The 26,705-nt window shown below is 38.4% G+C and overlaps 1 protein-coding gene and 1 non-coding gene across 3 annotated transcripts; one reads left to right on the top strand and one right to left on the bottom strand.

The window, feature by feature from the left end:
• Window positions 1-627: 627 nt before the first annotated feature.
• Window positions 628-26,705, bottom strand: COPS5 (COP9 signalosome subunit 5). Of its 2 annotated transcripts, none has more exons than XM_066378932.1 (8): window positions 26,441-26,705; window positions 24,046-24,280; window positions 22,597-22,725; window positions 21,917-21,982; window positions 21,311-21,396; window positions 7,379-7,490; window positions 2,861-3,009; window positions 628-859 (listed from the first exon to the last, which is right to left on the bottom strand). In XM_066378932.1, the coding sequence occupies exons 2-8, from the start codon at window positions 24,229-24,231 to the stop codon at window positions 775-777; spliced, it is 813 nt and encodes a 270-aa protein (XP_066235029.1). In that variant the 5' UTR covers window positions 24,232-24,280; window positions 26,441-26,705; the 3' UTR covers window positions 628-774. The 2 variants fall into 2 exon arrangements, with proteins under 2 accessions (XP_066235029.1, XP_066235028.1); XM_066378931.1 differs by having other exon boundaries at window positions 26,449-26,705.
• On the top strand, window positions 4,966-5,084 carry LOC136401612 (small nucleolar RNA SNORA61). The gene has a single exon (XR_010750635.1). It is a non-coding gene; the product is annotated as a small nucleolar RNA SNORA61 (small nucleolar RNA).

Genomic DNA, 26,705 nt, shown 5'->3' with positions numbered 1-26,705 from the left:
AGGAGAAGTGGAAGGGTGGAGAAGCAGATGGGTGCTTCTGTGTGCCCTGGCCAGGAATCGAAAATGAGACTTCATGCTGGGCCAGTGCTCTACCTTTATCTTACCTATGAAGTCATCTCTTGCCACTCCCACATTCTATTTGACATTCAAATCTAACTGAATCTGTTCTTGAGGATTCTAAAGTTCCTGCTAACTGCCTGGCCTTCAACACACTGCTGTACTCTTCCTATAGAAAAGATTGCCTCCCCATTATGCTTTTTCTGACTAGTTCCACCTTTCAGATATCAGCCTAATGTCAGGCACTTACTTCAGAAAGCTTATCTGGGTAACTCTGCTGTGTGGTATGTGTTTTCCCTGAGTTCCCCAGCACTTTATGGTAAAATTGGTTTTGCTGCAGTTCCAAGAAACTACTGATGACCTTCAGTGAGGACTTAATGTACAGGCAAACTGAAAAGTGGCTCTGATAATCAGTATGGCAAATGAAATGCTGAAACTCTTTGTCTAATTTAGAAAATCAAGGTTCCTTAAAAAATAGAGAAGTTCTAATATTTCTTTCCCTCAATTCAAGAACATTAAAGAATACCAGAAAAATAATGTAACCTTTCCCAAAAAGCAATGAAAGAACAATTTCATTTTAAAGACCTTTATTACAGGATGTTATTATGTTCAGGACACTTCAGAGCACCTTATACTTCTAATCAGGTTTTTGGTAATTGGTTTTAAAATGTTACTTGAGTATTTTTCTTACAGGCGAAAGTACTACTTAATGATTGTTTAAGAGATGTTAATTTGATTAAACAGTTTATCCTTAATAACCTGAGACATCAATCCATGGATAGCTTCTATGGTAGTTTTACAGCTGGAAAGAAAAAACATATGACATGTGTAAATTGGAAACTGTTTCAAATACACACATCCGCCCATTTTAATCCTTCCACCTCCAGTAATGATTTTCAGTTCTATTCATACTCTCCAAACTATACCAATTTATAGTTTACTCATTATTTTTAGCTTCCTGAATGTCTTTTGACCATTTGATTAGTTATGAGCATTTTCACAAGGAATAACAAAGGAAGATTTGATATAATTCATAAGTCAGCAGCTTTGGGAAAAGTTCTGTTTTAGAAGGTGACTAAATTACATAATTATATTGATTCCAATATTACATTAAAATATTATTCCTTCCCTTGTTATTGCTTAGAATAATTTACAAAATGATTTCAAAGAATCTTATGCTTTTCTTCTTGAAATAATTACATTCTTCAGATATCAATATCAAATCAATATCAAAGTTAGGTTAGTGGGTGAGGGATTTAGATTTAAGAATAAAAAATAAAATGTAACTGCCCCCCAAAAGATAACAACCACCAATATTCAGAAGAGATGCAATTCTTGTACAGTTACTCCAAAAAAGAAAATTGTCCATTTTTATACTACTTCTGTCCTTCCTACTTTTCTTTCTTTTTTATTTCCATGAGAGAGAGAGAGAGAGACAGACAGACAGACAGACAGAGACAGAAGAGGGAAAGATAGGGACAAACAGGAAGGGAGAGAGATGAGAAGCATCAATTCTTCGTTGTGGCACTTTAGTTGTTTATTGATTGCTTCTCATATGTGCCTTGACCAGGGGGCTACAGCAGAGTAAGTGACCCCTTGTTCAAGCCAGTGACCTTAGGTTTCAAGCCAGTGACCTTTGGGCTCAAGCCAGCGACCATGGGGTCATGTCTATGATCCCACCCTCAAGCCAGCAACCCCTTGCTCAAGCTGGTGAGTCCACATTCAAGCCGGATAAGCCCATGCTCAAGCCGGTGACCTTGGGGTTTTGACCCTGGGTCATCCACGTCCCAGTCCGATACTCTTATCTACTGTGCCACTGCCTGGTCATGTTCTTCCTACTTTTCTTCTTATGTATCTGGAGGCTTTCCCATAGTGAAGTTTTTGCTTCGTAAGAAATTGAGATGTAAATGTAGATAAAATTACAAATCACAGACTTATAGAGACAGATGAGAAAAAACACATACTCAGAGCAAGTAGCAAATTGAGACGTAATGTCAGAGGAAAATGTTAGTTTTATCCAGGCTCTAGCTATACAGTATGAAATCTCATGAAGACCCTCTGTTCCTAATATATTTTGTCTTCCCCTTTCCCTTCTCCTTCCCACTTACCAGTCCAGTTTTGCTTAAAATGGACACCAAGGTTTCAGTTTATACAGATGTTAACATATTTTCCCCTTCCCCCTGCCCCTAATTATCATATTAAAATTTAATTTTTTTGAAAATAAGTGTTATTTAGGTAGTCTTTCTAATCCTGTATGTATCTGAAGGGCCACATGGTTATTTCTTAAGTTATCAAAGAACATATCCCAAATTTGTTCCTAACAAATCTTGGTAGTGAAACTTGGGATACTAAATAAAGGATAATTTCAGAAGAATAACAAGGGAAATACAATCGTTACTGTGCTATTTAGGAGTTTAAAACTTGATAAAAACTTGAAACTTGATAAATTTAAGAAATCCTACTTTAATCCCTCAGGAAATAATTAGGTTAGAATGAATTATGATATCCTTTGGCAAAAGCTTTTTTTAACAATCCAATGATTAATTGTTTATTACCTAAAAAAGGTGACTGGAAGTTTTTTCATAACATTAACTAGACCTTTAAGCCTTTACTATTTTTATCTAATGTCTCCTAAATGTTCAAAGTTAAAATCTGCCTTTGACAATTCTTAAAGGTCTCAAGAAATTAACATTCAGATACTGTTCTAAGTTACAAATAAGTTAAAGCATAAGAAATTTGAACCCTGCAACTATTGGCAACAACAATTTTGAAACAAGAGGGTCAGGAATAGATTTGCTTTTACCTGTCTCGCGTGGCTTTGGCAAGTTTGTCTTCTGACTTTCGGTCGTGTGTTTCCAAACCCAGCATGAAACTCCCTCGTCCCAGCTGCGCTTCTGACTGTTCTAATTTTTCAGACAAATCAAAGACCTGACCGGTGGTATAGTCTGCATTCTGTGGGGAAAATGGAATCGTATATGTAAGCAATACAAGTCTGCCATTAGACAATTTTAATGTAAATTGATTTTCTTTTACATAAAACATTTCATTCACAAAGACTTCCACTATGAAATCTAACTGGATAGTAAGTGAATTAAGTAAGAAGTGAAATCAAACTTATAAAAACTGACTCCAAAGTTCAAGCAGTGAAAGTGAGAAGTTTTTCACCCTTTTATAATTTCCAAATTAAATTTGAAATTTTTCTTATCTCAGCCCTGGTCTGGTTCTGTTGCAGATTAGTTGGTGCTTTTACTTTTCTGTGCCTTGAAGTCCTCTTCTGAAAATGGCGGAGGAAGGCAGCAATTTCTACCTTAAGGCTATTGTGAAGATTCAATTAAGTAACATAATATATAAAGCTCTTAGGATTGTCCATAGCATCTGGCAAAAACTTAGTAACTGTTAGCTAATTTTATTTGTTCTTGTTGAGCTTTCAGAATTAGCACTTAAGACAATATTTAAAAAATATTATTGGGTTAGCTTTATTATAAAATAGCTATTGCAGAATATTTGGACAATATATAGAACAATATGAAGAAGAAACGCATTTAATCCCTCCACCTAGCTATAACCACAGTTATATTTTAGAGGAATGCTACTGGCTAACATGCACACCTGTATTTGGGAAGCTGGACTATATACAGGGTGGAGCAGTAGTTTTGCAGTTGGTCATATGGAAAAAGACATGCTGGTTATGGTTATTAAAGTATCAAATAAACTCTGAGTTTTATGTTCTCAGAACTGGAAATCTACTTTTGTCCACACCAGTATATACCATTTTGCCCTTTAATATTTCACCCTTTTGAAAAAGAAATTTTTTTTTTTTTTTCATTTTTCTGAAGCTGGAAACGGGGAGAGACAGTCAGACAGACTCCCGCATGCGCCCGACCGGGATCCACCCGGCACGCCCACCATGGGGCGACGCTCTGCCCACCAGGGGGCGATGCTCTGCCCCTCCTGGGCGTCGCCATATTGCGACCAGAGCCACTCTAGCGCCTGAGGCAGAGGCCACAGAGCCATCCCCAGCACCCGGGCCATCTTTGCTCCAATGGAGCCTTGGCTGCGGGAGGGGAAGAGAGAGACAGAGAGGAAAGCGCGGCGGAGGGGTGGAGAAGCAAATGGGCGCTTCTCCTGTGTGCCCTGGCCGGGAATCGAACCCGGGTCCTCCGCACGCTAGGCCGACGCTCTACCGCTGAGCCAACCGGCCAGGGCAAAAAAGAAAATTTTTTATATTTACATATATACACTTAACTGTAATTTTTTTTTTTTTTTTTTTTTTTTTTGTATTTTTCTGAAGCTGGAAACGGGGAGGCAGACAGACTCCCGCATGCGCCCGACCGGGATCCACCCAGCACGCCCACCAGGGGGCAATGCTCTGCCCATCCGGGGTGTCGCTCTGTTGCATCCACAGCCATTCTAGCGCCTGGGGCAGAGGCCACAGAGCCATCCCCAGCGCCCGGGCCATCTTTTGCTCCAATGGAGCCTTGGCTGCGGGAGGGGAAGAGAGAGACAGAGAGGAAGGAGAGGGGGAGGGGTGGAGAAGCAGATGGGCGCCTCTCCTGTGTGCCCTGGCCAAGAATTGAACCTGGGACTTCCGCACGCCAGGCCGACGCTCTACCACTGATTTTTTTTTTTTTGTATTCTACCACTGATTAATAAAGATTTTGTGGGGCATCTTTTTGAAAATGTGTTTAAAATACAAAATATTTTCATAGAGATGAGTTTATGTTCTATTTCTTTCCTGTATCTTCAAAAGAACATGAAAACTTAATAAACAACTTGGCAATAATCAGTGTTATTCTATTTGCTCAGTTTATAAGACAGTGTATAGGAAATGGAGTTCAGTCACCAAATATGAAGTTATTTGCTGTCATCATAGTTACGACAGAGGGATCTTTAAAATGCTACCAGCTCACCCTCTGGTTCCCTTTCTCATCATATCGGAACACAGGTCTTAGTGGTTATAAAAGGAGGAAAGGTAATACTGAAGCTGGTCTCACAGTGCTTGTAGTATGGGCTAGTTTCAAACAAGGTAAAATATACATAAAATGTTACCAGTTTCTCAAAGATTTTACAAATTTTTACTTTTTAAAGATGCAGTTATATTCACTTTGCCTGAATCTAGATGGTTTAGGGCACCAACACCATCAACAGTCCCCTCACTCCCAGGTTTATAGACCCCTCACCCTAAGGTTTATAGACCACTTTATATTTGGAAGATTTAGTTCAAGCTATGAAAATGTAGGGTGGCAGAAACAGTTATAGTATTAAAATGAAGTAAAATGACAGCAATTACATTTCACACACACAAAGAATAAACATATGGAACTAATTTTTTAAATCAGAAAATTACTTTTTTTCTGATACTTTTAGGTTATATGTTTTACCTGAGGAAAGAGATGAATTAAATATATGTTTATATATTTTTCTTAAAATGCTGCAATGTACTATATATAAACTGTAAGAAAGGAAGAAACATAATTTAACCTTTTCTTGATTATTAATGTCCTCAATACATGCAGTGCTGGAATACTGGGGCAGCCGTAGGCTGAGCAGGCATATTTGCCTCTACACAAAGGTTCAGGCTGCTCTGGGCTTAGTGCTTTCTCCCCTTGCCACCACGTGTCACTTCTGCTGCTATTAGTACGCTTGCCTCTACGGAAGCAACATATATAAAGCATTTAGCAGTGTTTGGCATATTGGAAACTCTTAGTAAAAGTTTACTGTTGTGATCACTCTTCTTCCTTCTAATTTGCTACTTCTGACTGTTGAGGATAAAAAAATAAGAACAGAAGATTTGTCAGAACTGTATTTAAAGTAATAGTAAATAGGTTCAAATGAGGTTTTCTCCCTCCTGAATACAATGAACCAAAACAACAACAATAAATTAATTTACAGAGGCTTTATTATATGCCAGGCACTTTGCTGATTTATATATAGTATTTCATTAATTCTCACTGTATGTAATGATGTAGATACTAATATCACTGAGCCCCAAGAAAGGCTCAGGCACATTAAGTAACTTTCTGAAGGTCACACAGCTAGTAAAGTGGCAGAGTTGCTTGAACTGAGTTAATTTTCCCCCCAAATTCTGTGGTTCTAACCATTATACTAAACTGAATTATATGAAGTGGCCCACTTTATTTTTAAAATTTATTTATTGATTTGAGAGAGAGAGAGGAGAGAGACAGACAGAAACATCATTATCTTCCTGTATGTGCCCTGACCAGGGACTGAACCTGCAATCTTTGCCTATGGGGATGATGTTCTAACCAACTGAGTTATCCAGCCAGGGAAAAATGGCTTACTTGGAAAAAAAAAAAAGTGAAAACAACAAACAAAACTGTTCCTGGCTAAGCTCTAGATAGAATAGACAGAAGCTTGTTAAATAAATATCCTTCTTATTAGCTTTTAATGATATATTGGAAAATACTCAGCATTTTTTTTTTCCGCCCAGCATCTGCTGCTTTAAGGTAATGATATTCTGATTTCCTTCTGGGACAACCCTTTCCCCATTCGTAGTCCATGTGCTCCTGAAAGAGTTTGCTGTAGCCTAGCACAGTAGTAAAACACCTGCTGGGGCCCAGATCAGGTTTAAGGATGGGTGTGCAACTTAATCAAAGCTCGGACATAATGGGGCTTTGCCTGAGGCAGAGAGGGAAAGGGGGAAATGGGAAGAGAAAGAGAGGGGGAGAAAAAAGAAGGGGGGAAAAGGCAGGGAAGAAAAGGGAGAAGGAGAGAGTGTGTGTGTATCTCAATCTTCTCTTTTGAATGTGAAACTCAGAGTCTAGGAGGTCTGAAGCTAATGCTGCCATCCTACTTTCACATGAAGCCTGAAACTGAAGCCAACTGACCTGAAATCAAAGCCGAGAGAGCAAAGGACCAAGACCTCATAATATTGTATGAATGCAAACTTAGCTGAAGCTGAACTAAAGTCTTATGCCTGAACTCTGCAGCTTACATGGTTCTCTTTTTTGTTTAAGCCAGTTTGGTTGGGTCTTCTGGGTCTTGTAACTGGAGTCTTATGTGAAATACCTAGACAATGAAAAGCAGCATTTGTATTTTTCTCTAAGTTTCTTTAAGGCAGGGACAGATCTCACCCTCATTTAAGCATTCTAGCTGATATTTAGACTTGGTCTCAGTAGTACATGCCACAGACTTTTGCCTGGCCTATTATCCTAACAGCTCTGGTCATGCAGAACCTGACCCCAGCCCTGCTGTCTTGGCCAAGTCAGGTATTCCAGGCATAAGAGTTTCAGATATTAAACATCTCATGGAACTTAAATAAAAGTCAAACACATCCCTTGAAAATATAGCTGTTACTTACAGTAAGCAAACTAGAGGAACTCAGCGTATTCACCCAGTATTTATTCCACAAAAGCTCAAGCAATTTGCGATCCAAAGAGGACTTGAAATATGAGACTTCTAAGGCATAATACCTATGAAACAAAAGCACAAATTTAGTAAGTAAAAATAATATTGAAGCATATCATATAACAGTTATGGCCAAATTTAAGTGAATTACATTTCATATCCAATTAGTCATGTTTTAGCTTTTACTCCAATAGATCAGGTAACCATGATTTCTTCACTCCTCAGGAGTATGGTTTTTAAATCTGCTTACTACACTTGTGTTTTATTTATTTTCTCTGTAGAGCCCAGAAATTTAAGTTAACAACCAATGAGAACTTCTGAATGACATGTTTATTCATGATACTGAGTTTATTAGCTCTAGACAATAAAATATAAGTTTAATGGACTGCTCGTCTAGGGTCAAGTATAATTTTTGTTAGGCTTTTAAAAATACTGAAAATGACATGTGGATTCCCCATTTTTCCCATTCTGATCCCCGAATTAGTACCTACTGCTTTTTGGAAAAGTAAACTATAAAGTAGGTCCTTAAAGCACCTAAAAGAATTACTATTGCTTCTAAAGGTACCTAACTAACAGTTAAGGATAGCAAGAAAATTTTGCTTACGTGTCTGAAAAACATGTATTGTTTTCAAGTAATAAATATTTAAATATGTACATTCTGTACATCAATGGATACAAAGAAACACAAGGAACTTCCTTAACTTAAAGAGCTTACTATTTATACAGAAGATGTGGTATATGAATCCACAAAAAATTAAATGACATACACTGGATAACAGTAAGTGATGCTATAGCAAGAAAATCCAAATCAGTATAATTTTGATTCATTCACACCAGATGGCTATTGCTGTGTTGGCTGTGGTCATTTACTATGTGCTTGTAGAACACTGAAAACATATAAGCTAATTAAAAAACTTATTTTCACTAAGATTCCTCAAAGTTAAAAATATGTAATAGCTACATTAGACTCTATGTTTAAACCAGACTTTAAGTACACATTATATTATGATCTAGAATTTAAGGTAGAAAAGAAAAAAACCAAAGGTCAATATAAACTGCAAATAATAGCTCATCAGCCAATACCTTAGGAAATGGCTCTATAGCCAGCCTGCACAAAATCCCTGCTCTTTCAACTTGGCAGTATTACAAAAGATTTGAAATAAAAATAAATTAATCCACTCATTTGCCTTTTGAAAAACTTGCCTCTTCCTTATTTAGGAATTGGTCCTAAGTAAGAGTACACCTTTCAATATGCTAGCAATTACACAATGAAAATTCTAGGCTGCAGCAATGTAGATAGCTAGAAAGTGGCTACTCCTGTATCACAGACTCATATTTCAGAACAACAGGAAAGGAAATGTACATTTGTTTGGATATAGAAAGCAGTTCTTTTTTTATTTCAAAAGCTGCTGCTGCTGCTGGTTAAGAAAAGTTGAGTAGGTACTAAAAGTATTAGCTTTTGACCACCACTCAATATAAATGAAAGAAACAATGGACAGTAACTCTAAAAATAAAATAATCACCGCAAAGGTGTTTCCATGCTCAGGAGTAATTCTCAAACAGAAATAGCTTAAGATTCTTTTCAGAAGGGAAAATAAAGTTAAATCAAACAATCTGTTTCTTCAGAAACATCTCAGGAGTGACATTAGAGCTCTCTTCCCTTGAAGTTTTAACAATTTGAACAGCTACAGTGGTACCTTGAAATACGAGCAGACCAATATACAATTTTTTTTTTTTTTAAAGATATGAGCTGCGACTTGGTCCGTATTTTTGTTTGAGATCCGAGTGAAATTCCGAGATATGAGTCGTGATTCAGGAAGCTGCTGCTAGTTGGTGCGTTGGCACACGGGTCCAGAATCGGCAGCACAACACCAGCATCTCGTTCTTTCTACGTGTTACCCGCAGAATCAAGTCGAATCTCGTGCGCTGTACTCGTTCTTGCATCATTTTTGCATTTTACTAACATTTTTTGTGTGCTATCATGGGGCCGAAGAAAGCGAGTGTAAAGGACAGTGGTGAGAAGGAGAATGATGTCAATAGAAGTAAAGCAAGAAATAATAGAAAAACATGAGTGTGGTGTACGAGTGACTGAACTGGCAAGGCTGTACGACCGCAATACATCTACAATTTGTACCATCCTTAAACAAAAGGATGCCATCAAAAGTGCAAATGTAGTGAAAGGAACTACAATTCTGTCCCAATTAAGGACAAATATCCATGAAGAAATGGAGAAGCTTCTGCTGGTGTGGGTGAAAGAGAAAGAGCTGGCAGGAGATACAGTGATGGAGACTGTAATATGCGAAAAGGCACGTATTATTTACGGAGACTTGAAGAAGAAAGAACTATCAACCTCAAAAGAGGCAGCAGAAGATATGTTTAAGGCAAGTCACGGCTGGTTTGAAAATTTCAAGGAGATCTGGCATCCACTCAGTGGTGAGGCATGGTGAAGCTGCGAGTGCTGACGTTAAGGCAGCTGAGGAGTACATCGCACTTTTTGCTGTGCTTATTGCAAAGGAAAGCTACATCCCCCAACAAGTGTTCAACTGTGATGAAACAGGACTGTTTTGGAAAAAAATGCCCCGGAGGACTTTCATCACCGCAGAGAAGAAGCTGCCAGGCCATAAACCGATGAAGGACGTCTGACTCTTGCATTGTGTGCAAATACTAGCAGTGACTGTAAAGTAAAGCCACTGCTAGTGTATCATTCCAAAAATCCTCGAGCCTTTAAGACTGACAAGACTCCTAAAGAAAAACTGCAGGTTATGTGGTGTGCCAATGCTAGGGCATGGGTTACGCGGCAGTTTTTTATTGAATGGGTAAATCTCGTCTTTTGTCCTGCAGTGAAGAAATAACTTCAAGAAAATAAACTCCCGATGAAAGCATTACTAATCCTTGATAATGCTTTAGCCCAGGGGTAGTCAACCTTTTTATACCTACCGCTCACTTTTATATCTCTGTTAGTAGTAAAATTTTCTAACTGCCCACCGGTTCCACAGTAATGGTGATTTATAAAGTATGGAAGTAACTTTACTTTATAAAATTTATAAAGCAGAGTTACAGCAAGTTAAAGCATATAATAATAATTACTTACCAAGTACTTTATGCTGGATTTTCGCTAAGTTTGGCAGAATAAATCTTTATAAAATAACTTACTATAGTTAAATCTATCTTTTTATTTATACTTTGGTTGCTCCATACCTCCCACCATGAAAGCTGGAATGCCCACTAGTGGGTGGGTAGGGACCAGGTTGACTACCACTGCTCTAGCCCAACCACTTGGTCTTGAAGATGACATTCTCAATGAGTTCAAATTCATGAAAGTCCTCTACTTCCCACTCAACATGACTTCAATCTTGCAACCTATTGATCAGCAAATCATTTCCAACTTTAAAAAGCTTTACACAAAGCACTTGTTCTGCTGCTGCTTTGTGGTGACTGAGAATACAATTCTAACCCTTCGAGAGATTTGAAAAGATCACTACAACATCATGATATGTTTATGCATTTTTGACTTGGCATAGCAAGAGGTTACAAGAAGAACTTTGAACTCGGCATGGAAAAAGTTATGGCCTGATGTTGTTGCAGACAGGGACTTTGAAGGATTCGAACCAGAGACCGAGAATGAGGTAGAAGCGTTGGAGGAGATTGTGTCCCTCGGAAAGTTGATGGGTCTGGAGGTAGATGAGGGTGACGTAAATGAGCTCGTTGAAGAACATGAGGAGGAACTCTCAACTGAAGAGTTGAAGAAGCTACAGATGATGCAACATATGGAGCTTCTGCAAGAGATTAGTAGTGAGGAGGAGGTCGAGTCAGAGGAAGTGATTTCTACAAGTGAAATTAAAGACATGCTGGCAATGTGGGAGAAGCTTTCAAGTTTCATTGAAAAGAAACACCCAGAAAAAGTTTCAACTTGTCGTGCTTCAGCACTTTTTAATGACACTTGTTTGTCACATTTCCATAACATTTTAAAAGGCAGGCAAAAGCAAACCTCTTTGGATATTTATTCAAAAGTCCTGCAAGTGAAAGTGCTGAAAGTGCAGCCAAAAAGGCAAAAACAAGTGATGATTAAATGAAAAATATGTAATGTTAAGCTTAGGTCAAGTTTAAAGTTAAGAAAGTGCTTTTTTTTTTTTACAATTAAGTTTTTGTGGTTTTATTTTATTTTTTTAATTTTTATTATTTTTTTAATATTTTTCTGAAGCTGGAAATGGGGAGAGACAGTCAGACAGACTCCCACATGCGCCCAACCAGGATCCACCCGGCAGGCCCACCAGGGGGCAACGCTCTGCCCACCAGGGGGTGATGCTCTGCCCATCTGGGGCATCACTGTGTTGCGACCAGAGCCACTCTAGCGCCTGAGGCAGAGGCCATAGAGCCATCCCCAGTGCCCAGGCCATCTTTGCTCCAATGGAGCCTCGGCTGCGGGAGGGGAAAAGAGAGACAGAGAGGAAGGAGAGGGGGAGGGGTGGAGAAGCAGATGGGCGCTTCTCCTGTGTGCCCTGGCCGGGACTCGAACCCGGGACTTCTGCACACCAGGCCGACGCTCTACCACTGAGCCAACTGGCCAGGGCTGTGGTTTCATTTTAAGTAAAGAAAGTACAGTTTTAGTTTTGTTTAAAGTAAAGAAAATGCAGTTTTAGTTTACATTCAGTGTTAAGAAAGTGTAGTTTTAGTTTACATATCTACAGTGTCTGCATCCCTTTCTCCCTCCCTCCTCCTCCACCATTCACCTCCGTTAGCCACACTCGTCTGTCTCCAAGGTAAGAATACAGTACTAAATAACACTTTTTTCTTTTATTTCATATATTTTGTTACGCATTGGTAAAGTATACATGTGTGTTTTTTAATGAAAAACATGTCTTTTTTCATAATTTAGGATGATCTGGGGATGTTTCACAGGGCTGGAATGGATTAAATCTATTTCAGTTATTTTAAATGGGAGAAATTTGTTTGATATACGAGTTGACTGACTTATAAGCTCAGTTACAGAACGAATTAAAACTCGTATCTCAAGGCACCACTGTATAATTCAACAAAGGATTCTCTGCTCAATGCAAAGCATGCCTGAGAGATCTGCACACTGAAACATCTAAAGGTGGGCAAGTAGGAACAGAAAAGGGGGATGGGTGAGAAGGGAAAGGGCTGAGATGAGCCACAGAGGCAGCCCTGTGGCCGTGGAGCTCACAGTGGGCTAAGCCTGGAGAGGGGAGGAAACCAGTTGTGACTGGTGCTCTCTTTAGTTGGGAGGAGTAGATTCAGTGGGCACTCCTGCAGGTATGAGCAGTATGAGCTGCAGCTGAGCCCAGAGACCTGGGAAGGAAACTGTACTGGGGTGCGGCTGCAGTTATCAGGTGATCAATGTTCTAGGCAGAGAAACAAAGCCACAGGGACCTACCACCCCACAGTCTTCCAGAGCTATGGAGCAAATTATTTGCAAACCTGAGAATTGGTACTATAGAATCACTTCTTTCCCTGAGCAAAAAGTGCACCCTGTGATCAGTCCTAGAGTTGGGCACAGGGAGGACTCCATAGACATCCAAGGTTGCCATTACTAAGAGGACAAAACAAAGAAGCTGGCTGGTTTCTTAGCCCACCCCACCCCAATGTTCTGTGGTTATGTCTGGCTGCGGAGGATAATACTGGGGTTTTACAGAGTTAAAAACTTGTGATTCAGCAACACCTACTGGAAAATATTAGAGAGACCTTTTAATAGTAATCTGATAGAGAGGTACACTCATACAAAGATGCCTAGACAGAGAAGGAACCCATCAAATACCATGAATAACCAAGGCAGCAAGGCAGTTCAGAAAGAAAATGAAAAATATCCAGAAAACATATTTGACATGGAAATATATGATATAAATGACAGAGAATTCAGGATTGCAGCTCTGAATGAGATGCAAGAAAATACAGACAGGCAATTTAATGCACACAGAAAACAACTCAACACGCAAAACACGTACTTTACCAAAGAGATTGAAACGTTAAAAAAGAACCAAACAAATTATAGAGATGAAGAACTCAATAAAAGAGATCAAGAATGAACTAGCAAGCACAGGAAATAGACTGGACCAGATGTAGGAAAGGATTAATGATACTGAGAACAGAAATCTAGAAATGATACAGAAGGGAGAAAAGAGACTTGAGCATAAAAAACATGAAAAAACTCTATGAGAATTATCTGACTCCATCTGAAACAACAATATAAGAATAATAAGCATACCAAAAGAAGAAGAGAGGGAGAAAGGAACACAGAACATAGTTAAAGAAAAGGTTGATGAGAACTTCCCAAGCTTATAGTAAGAGCTAGATCTTCGAATCCAAGAGCAAACAGAATACCTAGTTATCTCAATACAAAGAGGCCTTCTCCAAGGCACACTGTATTAGAACTGTCAAAATTAATGACAAAGAACTCTGAAGGCACAGAGGGTAAAGAAGAAAATAACCTATAATGGAAAGTACATTAGGTTATTATTGGACCTCTCAGCAATAACTGCAAAACCAGAAGAAAGTGGAACCAAATATTCAAACTACTTAAAGACAGAAATTACCAGCCAAGAATCATATATCCAGGAAAGTTATCCTATAAATATGAAGGAGAAATAAAGACTTTCCCAGACATACAGAGGCTGAGGGAATTTATCACCAGAAAACCTCCACTGCAGGAAATACTCAAGTGGGTTATCCTACTAGAATCAAAGGACAAAAAGTCACAAAACTATGTGTAAGATCACCAACAAAGTTACAGCATAAACAGGGATAATCTGTGACAACAAAAACAAGAAAGGGGAGGGGGAATGATATGAATTCACAAAAAGATGGAGATCAGATGCATTCAAAAGAAGAAGAAAAACTGTATATGAAACTTTCTTTTTCATAAACCTAATAGTAACCACACACACAAAAAAACCCAAATTGAGACAAATAGCTTAAAAAAGAGGAAAACAGAGAAAAGTATGTATACCACACAAAAACAATAGACAGAAAAACAAAGAAAAAGAACCAATGGAGGAACAGAGCTACCAGAAAACAAAAGATAAAATGGATGTAGGAAATCCTAATACATAAATAATTACCCTAAGTGTAAATGGACTGAATTCATTAATAAAGAGGTACAAACCAGCAAATTAGATAAAAAAACAAAACCCAACCATATGTGGTATTGCTTTCAGGCGACACATCGAAACTGCAAAAACAAAGGAAGACTCAAATGTAAAGGGTAGAAAATTATTCTCCAAGCAAAAAGCTCTACAGTAAAGCAGATGTAGCCATACTAATATCTGACAAAACAGACTTCAAGATAAGAAAAGTAAAAAGAGACAAATATGGACATTTTATAATGATAAAGGGGACACTACATCTTGAACTTAATATATATATATGCACCCAATCAGAGAGCACGGAAATATATAAAGCAACTACTAACAGAACTTAAAGGAGAGACAAAAACACAGTCATAGTTGAGGACCATAACAGTCCACTGATAGCTCTAGACGGATCATCCAAATAGAAATCAATAAAGAAATATAGGCCTTAAATGACACATTAAGCCAAATGTACATAATTGACATTTACGGAGCCTTTCATCCCCGAATATCAGATTACACACTGTTCTCCAGTGCATATAGAACATTCTCAGGGACGGACAATATGCTGGGTCACAAAACTAACCTCAACAAAGTCAAGACTGAAATTATACCAAGCATATTCTATAACCACAATGCTTTGAAATTAGAATTCAACTCCAAAAAGGAAGGAAGTAAAGAAACCCACATATATGTGGATATTATGCAACATACTACTCAAAAAATGAATGGGTCAACGAAGAAATAAAAGGAGAAATCAAAAGATGTATAGAGAAAAATGAGAATTACAATGTGATACATAGAAACTCCTGGGATGCAGTGAAAGTAATAAGAGGGAAGTTTATAAAATTACAGGCCTATCTCAAGAAACAAGAGAAATCCCAAGTAAACAACCTAACATGTCTAAAAGATCTAAAAAAAAGAACAAAAACAACCCAAAGTTAGAAGAAATAAAATAATAAAAATTAGAGCAGAATTGAATGAAATAGAGAAGATTATACAAAAAATGAATAAAGAGCTGCATCTTTGAAATGATTAATAAAATGGACAAACCCTTGACTACACTCACTAAGGAAAAGAAAAAAGACTCATAAACAAAATCTGAAATGAAAGAGGAAAAGTTACCACAGACACTACATACATACAAAGGATCATACTATTAATAGAATACCATGAAAGACTATATGCCACCAAACTCAATAAATTAGAAGAAATGGGTAAGTTCCAAGAAATATATAACCTTCCTAGTCTGAATCATGAAGAATTGGAAAAATTTAAATAAACCAATTAATAAACAGAGAGGAAATAGAAATGATCAAAAATCTCCCACCCAAATAATGTTCTGGACCAGAAAGATGTTTTTAGTGACTGCTACTAAACATTCAAAGAAGATCTGATACCTATCCTCAAACTCTTCCAAAAAGTTAAAGAGGCACTATTTCCTAACACATTTTAAAGAGGCCAACATAACCCTGATACCAAAACCTGACAAGGATAACATTAAAAAACAACTGTAGACCAATATCTCTGATGAACACAGAAGCAAAAATCCTAAACAAAATGCTAGCAAATCAAATATAATACTGTACATTAAAAATATATATATATATAAGCCCTGGCCGGTTGGCTCAGTGGTAGAGCATCGGCCTGGCGTGCGGAAGTCCCGGGTTCGATTCCCGGCCAGGGCACACAGGAGAGGCGCCCATCTGCTTCTCCACCCCTTCCCCTCTCCTTCCTCTCTGTCTCTCTCTTCCCCTCCCGCAGCCAAGGCTCCATTGGAGCAAAAGATGGCCCCTTGGCCTCTGCCCCAGTCGCTAGAATGGCTCTGGTCGCGACAGAGCAATGCCCCGGATGGGCAGAACATCGCCCCCTGGTGGGCGTGCCGGGTGGATCCCAGTCGGGCGCATGCGGGAGTCTGTCTGACTGCCTCCCCGTTTCCAGCTTCAGGGGGAAAAAAAAAAAAAAAAAAAAATATATATATATAAATATATATATTTATATAAATATATATTTATATATATATAAATATATATATATAAATATATATATATATATTTATATATATATATATATTTATATATATATATATATATAAATATATATATATTTAGGGAGATGTTGAGGGGAATATGGAGGAGGGGGGATGCATTTGGGGTGACACTAGAATCTATGTAAACACAATTAAAAAAATAAAATAAACATATCATTTACATGGAAAAAAAATATTTAGATCAAGTGGGGTTCATTCCAGTTGCACAAGCATGGTTCAATATATGCAAATTCATCAATGTCATATACCACATTAACAAAACAAATGATAAAAAATCTAGCCCTGGCCGGTTGGCTCAGCGGTAGAGCATCGGCCTGGCGTGCGGGGAACCCGGGTTCGATTCCCGGCCAGGGCACATAGGAGAAGCGCCCATTTGCCCCCCCTCCTTCCTCTCTGTCTCTCTCTTCCCCTCCCGCAGCCAAGCCCGGGCACTGGGGATGGCTCCTTGGCCTCAGCCCCAGGCGCTAGAGTGGCTCTGGTCGCGTGGGCAGAGAGTCGCCCAAGGTGGGCGTGCCGGGTGGATCCCGGTCGGGCTCATGCGGGAGTCTGTCTGACTGTCTCTCCCCGTTTCCAGCTTCAGAGAAAAAAAAAAAAAAAAAAAAAAATCTGATCAATCAATGCAGAAAAAGCACTTGAAAAGATACAACATCCATTTATGATTAAAACATACGATTAAAACAAGCATATTCTATGACCATAATGCTTTGAATAAAATGGGTATAGAAGGAAAGCTCCTCAACATAATAAAGGCCATTTATGACAAATGATATCATACTCAATGGTGAAAAACAAAGATTTTCCTCTAAAATCAGGAACAAGACAAGCCCACTCTCACAAAGCGTCATATAGTTCTGGAAGTCCTAGCCAGAGTAGTCAGGCAGGGGAAAGAAAAGGCATTCAAATTTGGAAAGAAGAAGTAAAGTGTTACTTTTTGTAGATTATATATGATTCTCTATATGGAAAACCCTAAAGATGCCACCAAAAAACTACTAGAAACAATAAATATAGTAAATTTGCAGGATACAAAATCAATATACAGCCTGACCTGTGTGACGCAGTGGATAAAGCGATGTCCTGGAATGCTGAGGTCACCAGTTCAAAACCCTAGACTTGAATGGTCAAGGCATATATGAGAGTTGATGCTTCCTGCTCCTACCCTCCTCCCTCTCTAAAATGAATAAGAAAGTAAAATGAAATAAAAAAATAAGCAAAATCAATGTACAAAAATCTACTGCCTTCCTATATACTAACAATAAAACTTTAGAAAAATAAATGAAAAAACCAAAAACAATTCCTTTTGCAACTGCAACCAAAAAAATATAATTCCTAGGAATAAACGTAACAAAGAATGTAAAGGAACTGTATACTGAAAACTACAAAACATTATTAAGAGAGACTGAAAAAGGACACAATGAAATGGAGAGATAATCTGTGTTCATGGATTGGAAGAATCAACATAGTTAAATTGGCCATATTACTAAAAGCAATATACAGATTTAATTAAATCCCTACCAAATCCCAATGGCATTTTTAAAAGAAATAGAGTAAAAATCATCAGATTTGTATAGAACCACAAAAGACCCCAAATAGCCAAAGCAATCCTAAGAAAAATGCATGAAGTTGGAGGTATCACATTACCTTACTTCAAATTATACTACAGAGCTATGATAATCAAAACAGCATGGTATTGGCAGAAAAACAGGCACAGACCAATGGAATAGAATTGAGAGCCCAAGAAATAAAACCACATGTATATGGCCAAATAATTTTTGACAAAGCCAAAAACACAAAATGTGGACAAGAACCCTCTTCACCTAATGGTGCTGGGAAAATAGGAAAGCCACATGCAAAAGAATGAAAGTAGAAGACAGTTTGTCCCTGTGTAAAAAAATTAATTCTCAACTATAAGATCTAAAACAACAAACTACATAAAAGCAAATATAGGTACTAAACTTATGGACCTTGACTATAGAGAACATTTTATGAATTTGACCCCAAAGGTAAGGAAAATAAAGGAATGGGACTATATCAAACTAGAAAGTTCTGTACATTATCAAACTAAAAAGTTCTGTACAGCAAAAAACCCCGCCAACAAAACAAAAAGGCAACCAACTGAATGGTAGATGATATTTACAAACAACAACTCCAAGAAGGGGTTCCAAAACATAATACAGAACTCATACAACTCAACACTAGACAATCCAATTAAAAAATGGGCAGAAGACCTGAACAGACCCCTCTCCCAAGAAGACATACAAATGGCCAATAGATACATGAAAAGATGTTCAACTTCACTAGCAATGCATATCAAAACTACAATGATATACCACTTCATGCCTGTTAAATGGCTATAATCATCAAGACAGGTAATAACAAGTGTTGGAGAGGCTGCGGAGAAAAAGGAACCCTTATTCACTGCTGATGGAAAGTAAACTGGTACAGCCACTATGGAAAACAGTATGGTGGTTCCTCAAAAAATTAAGAATAGGGTTACCATATGACCCAGCAACCCCTCTTCTGGGTATCTACCCAAAAAACTTGAAAACATATTTTTGCAGATATATGCACCCCTATGTGCAGTGCATCATTATTCATGGTGGCCAAGACAAGGAGACAACCAAAGTGTCCTTCAACAAAGGATTGGATAAAGAAGTTGTGGTACATATATATTATGGAACACTACTCAACCATTAGAAAAGATGAAATATTGCCATTTATGACAACATGGATGGACCTTAAGAAGATTATGCTAAGCAAAATCAGTCAGTCAGAAAAAGCTAAGAACTATGATTTCACTCACATATTGGATATAAAACCGAAACACATAGACAACAGTATGGTGGTTACTAGAGGACGTGGGGGGAAGGGTAATAAAGGGTTAAGGGGGCCAAATATATGGTGACAGATGGTGATTTACTTTGGGTAGTGGGCACAAAATACAAAATGCAAGGCATAGATCATGCATCAGAGAAATATATACTTGAGGCCCTGGCCGGTTGGCTCAGCAGTAGGGCGTTGGCCCAGCATGTGGAGTCCCAGGTTTGTTCCCCAGTCAGGGCACAGAGGAGAAGCACCCATCTGCTTCTCTACCCTTCCCCCCTCCTTCCTCTCTCTCTCTTCTCCTCCTGCAGCCAAAGCTCCACTGGAGCAAAGTTGGCCCAGGTGCTGAGGATGGTTCCACGGCCTCCACCTCAGGCACTAGAATGGCTCCAGCCGCAGCAGAGCAACCCCCCAGTTGGGCAGAGCATCGCTTCCTGGTGGGCATGCCTAGTGGATCCCGGTCGGGGGCATGCAGGAGTCTGTCTGACTGCCTCCCCGCTTCTAATTTTGGAAAAATACAAAAATAAAAAAATTAAAAAAAGAAATATATACTTGAAACCTATATGGTTCTGTTGACCAATGTTACCCCAATAAATTCAATAAAAAAAAAATCTCAGAGATGACTGAAAACCATAAATATTTAAAAGTGAATTTAGAAATTCTGGAATATTCTAAGAATTTCTAAACAGGAAAACAAGAGTGGTAGTAGTCCATGTTTTCCTTGAAGTTGGGATAGGAGGTATGGAGAAAAGGGGGCACTAGATAATCATTTAAACAATATTTTTGTTGGGGAGGTGCTCACACGTCTATGTGCCATGATCTGTTTTAAATGTTATGCTATAGCAGTGAATCAATTCTACTTTCATGAAGCTCATATTCTAATGGAGTCGATAACAAGGAAGCAAAAACATATCAGATGGTATCAAGTGCTAAGAAAAATAAAGCAGGGAAAGGAAACACAGAGGACAGGAAGGTGCTATTTTAGAGAGAGACACCAATGAACATTCTTTGTTAAGGTGACCCTTAGACAGATACTCAATGACTGAAGTAGTTGGTGAGCCAGGCAGAGGAAACAGCATGTGCAAAGGCCTTGGCAGGAGCCTGCCTGGCACATCTGACACACCACGAAGAAGCCACTCTGGCTGGAGAGGAGAGCAGAGAGTCAGGGAGAGATGAGCTCAAAGAGGCTGCAGGGGCCAGACCACGTGGCTATGAGGGCCATGGTAAGGACTATGGATTGTACACTTGGTGAGAGGGGAAGTCTTTCTGAGAAGGAGGAACACAATTTGACTTAGAGTTGAAAAGAATCAGTTTGGTGCCCAAAAGATCTTTAATCAGTGAAGGGCAGAAGCAGAAAGACTAGTCAGAAGACTAACAATTTGGTTCAGGCTCCAGATGGCTTTGGGCAAAATAAGAGAAGCGGCAAGATACATTTAAAAGGTGAAGAAAACTGTCCTCATTGGCTTCTTGAATACTTTTAAAAATTGAGATTGTAACTCATACATTTTTAGAATGACTACTTTAAAGAAGCATACATTCAGTGGTTTTAATATGGCTTCTTTAACTTTTGGAGTGAAAATGTTTAAAAAGAATTTTTGCTAAGTAGAACCTGGATACTTTGAGGTTGCAGTAAGGCTAGTGTCAGGCTGGCCCTGAATACATCTTTCAACTTAATTTCATTAATGAACCGAGTATTTTGTACACTCATAAAACATTTACAGTTGTGTGAGAAACAATTCGTTAGATGAAAAGAATTATTAATAAAAAATTTAAACATTCCTAAACTTGTACATTCTAACTATTATTTTAAAAGGTAATATCATATACATTTTGTCTGAAACTTTATTCTCATCTGTAAGGGGCTTGGGCTGTACAATCCCTAGTTTTTTTATGATGACTCTGACATCAGATACATTTTAAAATTACTTACTGTTTGCAGTGTACACCAAAGTCCTCTATTTTATTAAGTGGGATAGTCTGGTACTCAGAAGGTCCTTCATCAGGAGGTTTGTAGCCCTAAACAACAATAAAAAAGCAAATCAGAGGAAAAAGGTATGTTTTATATGCAGCTTTCTATTTATAGAAACATTAATTTTGGGGAGCCAAATATTTAATATAAACATTGTAATATAAAAATGTGTATTGCTTATATCCTCCCTCAACTCCATTTGGTGGCTGAAGACTGGATTTGCCTTGTATTCATTTTTCTTGTCCTTCAGTGATGTACACTTGTGCTAATATCTATTTTATATTGCAGGGAAAGAAACAGATGTATTTAGCTTGTTTCTCCAGTCCCTGTTAGAATGCCATGGGCATATATATTCTATTAACAAATGAAGTCTGCTTTTCTAATAAAGTAACTACATAAGCACAGATGTATTGTCTTCTGCTAGGGACAACTGGACTGCTATTTTGTAAATATTATTAAATTGTTTTAGGACAAAACAAGATACTAACTACATATAACACATCTTTAAAAATAAGTCAAGTATTTGGACTTCAAAAAGTTATATAGATGTATAATTTTAAAAATTACCTTTGGGTATGTCCTAAAAGCTCCAAGATTCACTTTCCCTGCTGATATTGTTCTTGTTGGGTCAATCTACAAGAAAGATATATTTAATATCTGATAATTATTAAATAATTATATACTTCAATTTGTTTAAACATTGTAAACCTAGAAATAATATATACATATAACACTATACACACATTTAATAATTAAAATAACCAAACAAGAAAAAATAACCAAACTAAAAATCCACATAAGTTCAATAAAGTGGTAAGTACAGAAATGTCTCAGAGTTAATAGAGATTAGCTCTAGTTATTATACTATTTAAGAATATTACTTAAAGATTTGCTCCTCTTTTTCAAAAATGTTTCTTTTACTAGATGAACAATTTCTATCTTCCTCATAGTAGCCTGGATCGCATCTAAAACTCTGAACATAGTAAGAGCTGCTCTAGTGATTCCTGATTTACTCAATCAACACTGAATGTCACAGGTGCTGTGATCACCCTCACCTTACAGAGTGGGAGAATAACACAAACAGGTTAAGTAATTTTTCAAAGTCCCAATTTCTAAGGGGTAGAATCCAAAGCTAGGTAGACTGACGCCACAGCCTTGCTCTTACTATACAAATTTTACTTGTTGGTATACTTTCTTTCGTAATCTTTGTGAAGAACTTATTTAAAACTGGTTGTAAATATACTTACCACCACTGCTACGAATGGCTCCTGGAACTGCTGATTGAGCATCTGAGTACTAACATCAATCCCAGAAAGCCAGCAGCCATAGCCAGGGTGGCTATGATACCAGCCAATTGCATTTTCAAGGCGGCCAACCTAACAAATATAGAGAGCAGGGGAGCTTGAAGTTCCTGTTTAATCTTAGAGAAAATTATTTGTTTGTTTACAAAGCGATATACTAAAATAATAGTATGCTGAATAGTACATGGAATATGCTTTCAAGTTAAAAAAAAAGATGTTTTGAATAGATAATACATGTCCAAAGCACAAAAGTACAGGTTCAGAGATTATTCAGTCTCCTTCTTACCTCGTTCCCCTCAACCATCATTTCTCAGCCCAGATATTACCACTATACCCAGCTGCACACATACCTATCTTCCAGGGATATTCTTTGCATATATGCAGATGAACAAAAACACAATGGCATTCCATATACAGTGTTCTGCACTTTGCTTTTCATTTAAAATATTTGAGGGTTTGTTTCATATTAGTAAATATATAACCTCTTTTTTACTTTCAAATGTTTTTAAAGGCTGGTTAGTTCATTATATAGCTATAACATATCAGTTTTATACTCAGTAACATTTAGGTTTTTTCCAGAATTTTGGTTTTAAACAACCACGTGATAATGGGTGTGAAAATTAAAAAAAAAATTATTAAAAATATTTTATTGAGATATAATTGACATAATGCTATATTAGTTCAGGTGTACAACATAATGATTTGATATGTATATATTTGTGAAAGGATCACAATAAGTGTTAATTAACATCCAACATCACACATAGATACAATGTTTTTCTTCTGATAAGAACTACTTTCCAGTGAGATTTTTAAAAAAAAATTCATGCGGCCATGGCCGGTTAGCTCAGTGGTAGAGCGTCGGCCTGGCGTGCAGGAGTCCCGGGTTCGATTCCCGGCCAGGGCACACAGGAGAAGCGCCCATCTGCTTCTCCACCCTTCCCACTCTCCTTCCTCTCTGTCTCTCTCTTCCCCTCCCGCAGCGAGGCTCCATCGGAGCAAAAGATGGCCCGGGTGCTGGGGATGGCTCCTTGGCCTCTGCCCCAGGCGCTAGAGTGGCTCTGGTCTCAGCAGAGCGGTGCCCCAGAGGGGCAGAGCATCGCCCCTGGTGGGCAGAGCATGGCTCCCTGGTGGGCGTGCCGGGTGGATCCCAGTCAGGCGCATGCGGGAATCTGTCTGACTGCCTCCCCGTTTCCAGCTTCAGAAAAATACAAAAAAAAAAAAAAAAAAAAAAAAAAAAAAATTCATGCTCTCATATACATTTTATATAGAAATTATTGAAAATAACTTAAAATATAAACTTTAAAGAGGATAGCTTTAAGTTTTAGCAAGTCAAAAGTCACTATGAGGTTCTTTAACTTGAAGTAAGTAAACTTTAAGGAACAACATTATTACCTGTTTGGCATTTTCTATATATGCAGCCATGTACTCATATGCAGCAGCCTGAGCATTTACTCGGGTTTCAGTGCCCTCTACTGGCAAAGCAAAACTGTCCATAATGATCATCGTTTCACCATCCACCTTTCCCAGCATCAAGCCCATCACTTCCAAGTTGCCTCCGGATCTGGCATGCATCACCATTTTCAGTAGAGCCAATGCTGAGATTTTGCAGTACTTAAAGTAATGGTGACTACAAAACAAAGCACAGTGTAATTAACTTTCTTATGTAAGTACAATTTCAAAAGAATTTGTGTGAAGATAAATGAGTCAGTACTGAAGGAACTTACAGTGGTAGAACAAGGAGAAAGTGTAGAATGTGGGAAAGAAAAACGAAGTAGAAAAGGACAAATTCTGCAGGGGGATGGAAATGATAAACATGTCACAGTCCTGCCAAATATTTCCCCTTTTGGGAAGGGAACAGTGTGAAATAGTTTTTTACAATACACTATTCAAGTAGAAAAGAGGTAACTATATGGCCAATTCAATAGATATTTTTTTCTCAATTATTTTTGGAATCATCAAATCTCTGATTAATTTTGGTTGGATGGTTGTGCCCAGCCCTTCTTAGGCCTAACCTCTGGGGTGGGGGTTTAAGTGGGCTCTGACCTCTATCCGCCTAAGTTTGAATCCTTGCACTGCCAAGTCCTAGCTGTGCTCTTGCTTCAGTTTTCTCATCAGTAAATAGTGATATTTCATAGAGTTGTAAGGAGAAAATAACTAAGTGAAAAAATGCATATAAAGTGCTTAGCTTAATAACTGACATGTACTAAACTTCTCTTTGTGGTATGAGCCTCAAAATTAAAAATGTAGCCCTAATATATCATTATATCTACTATAAAAACTATCAAAGTTTGTCATCTGAGTGTGACTAAACTACTGTTAAATAAAATTACATTTTCTATCTCACTGATGTAGCTCAAGACAGTTAAGATGAATACAATTAGAGCCACAATAAAACCGTGAGGCAAGCTGGGTAGTTTCTAAATATTTAATAGGCTACATCAACCTAGAATGCATAGCTTACTATAGAAGTAAGCAACCAGGCAAACTAGTCTGTATAGAGTGGTCAGTCAGTATCTCTGAGAAGCCTTTTTAAGATGTCTGCCCACAAACTTTAACCAGAAATTGAAGACATGGAGATGTGGCCTTGGGAGGCAAGACATGAATTTAAATCTTGGCTCCTCCATTCAGTGAGGAAAAGGAAAACAAAATACAGTTATTGAGCTCCTGTTACACACATTCTAGATTCTCTTTATATATTACCTCATCTTATTATCTTCATGACATCACTAATAGGTCTTATTTCCATTTTATAGATAAAAAAATGAGGATGGACAAGTCAAGTTCCTAGGGTCAATCAACTACTTAGTGACAGTAGTGAGATTTGATCTTAGGAGGGTTTTTTTTTTTTTGCCTTTGTGATCATGAAATAAATTACCTATTGTATTTGCTTGTTTTCTTACCAAAATAAAAATACAGTCCTGGGTTGTCTGAGGATTAAATGACATCTGGAAATTTATAGCTTAGTGCTCAGCCCACATTAAGTCCTCCATAAACATTGCTAGATCTGAATACTGACAGTTAAAGCTTGCCTTGCAAAAAACAAAACAAAACAAAAACAAAAAACAAACAGCTGTGTGATAACGTATGGTTTTTGTTTTTGACCACCACTCTCTCCTCCATCTCTTCATTCGAGAGACCGTGCTTTTTCCTCTTTACCTAACAAGATCTGCTCTCAGGTAAAGAATCCTTAACTTGCATCTCTCCCAAGGACACAGGGATTTGCTAAGTGCCAAAAAGCCTTAAACCCTATCGATATAATTTCTAGTGTCTGTGAACTGGTGGAGTAACATTTTGGGAGACTGGGTAGAGCCTCGTGCGTTTCTGAAATAAGTAACAGCGATAAAAAAAAAAAAGAGATGTCTAACGGATGACTCATAGTTGGAGACCCTTGGGCTGGCTCAATTTCTGAAGACTGCGGCAGTCTCTACAGTCTGGGGTCAGATGAAGGTCCTATGTATATCGACACAGGGTTCAAGGCAGAGTGTGTAGCATATATATATTACAAGACGGATACTGAGAAGTGCCGCCCCAAGTCACCGCCTGTCGTCTTCCTCTCCCATCCTCCAGAGGCAAACGTGTTAAAGACACAGAAAGGGAAGACGAAGAAAGCCCCGGTGGAGCGGCTTAGGCTCTTCTTGCGGGGATAAAAGACCAAAATTTCTCAGGTGCATCCTCTTTCTCCTCCCTGCTCGGGAACAATCAAGCTCTCCGCCCCCTTCAACTCCCACTCCCTTTGGGTCTCCTGAACTCCTGCCACCCCTTCCCTCCCCTGCGTCTTGCCAGGGACCTCCTCACTCCTTAGTCCAGGGCTTCGCTGCCAGGATTTCTTGCTGCTGTTTCTTGTCATATTTGTAGATTTCGTCGATGCTTTGGGCTTCCTGCATATTGTTGGCCAATTCCCAGGTTTTCTGGGCCATACAACTCCCTGACGCCGCCATCTTCATGAATTCGAGAAGCTATCGCCTCCACAGCCAAGACGCAACTTTCCCTCTACCTCGCTAGGTTTCCCGGCGTGGGTTTTCCGACCCCGCACCCAGGGTGCAAACTCGAAC

The sequence above is a fragment of the Saccopteryx leptura genome, chromosome 3 (assembly GCF_036850995.1).
Source record: "Saccopteryx leptura isolate mSacLep1 chromosome 3, mSacLep1_pri_phased_curated, whole genome shotgun sequence".
Taxonomy (NCBI): Eukaryota; Metazoa; Chordata; class Mammalia; order Chiroptera; family Emballonuridae; genus Saccopteryx; species Saccopteryx leptura.
This window is presented reverse-complemented; position numbering and strand designations above follow the sequence as displayed.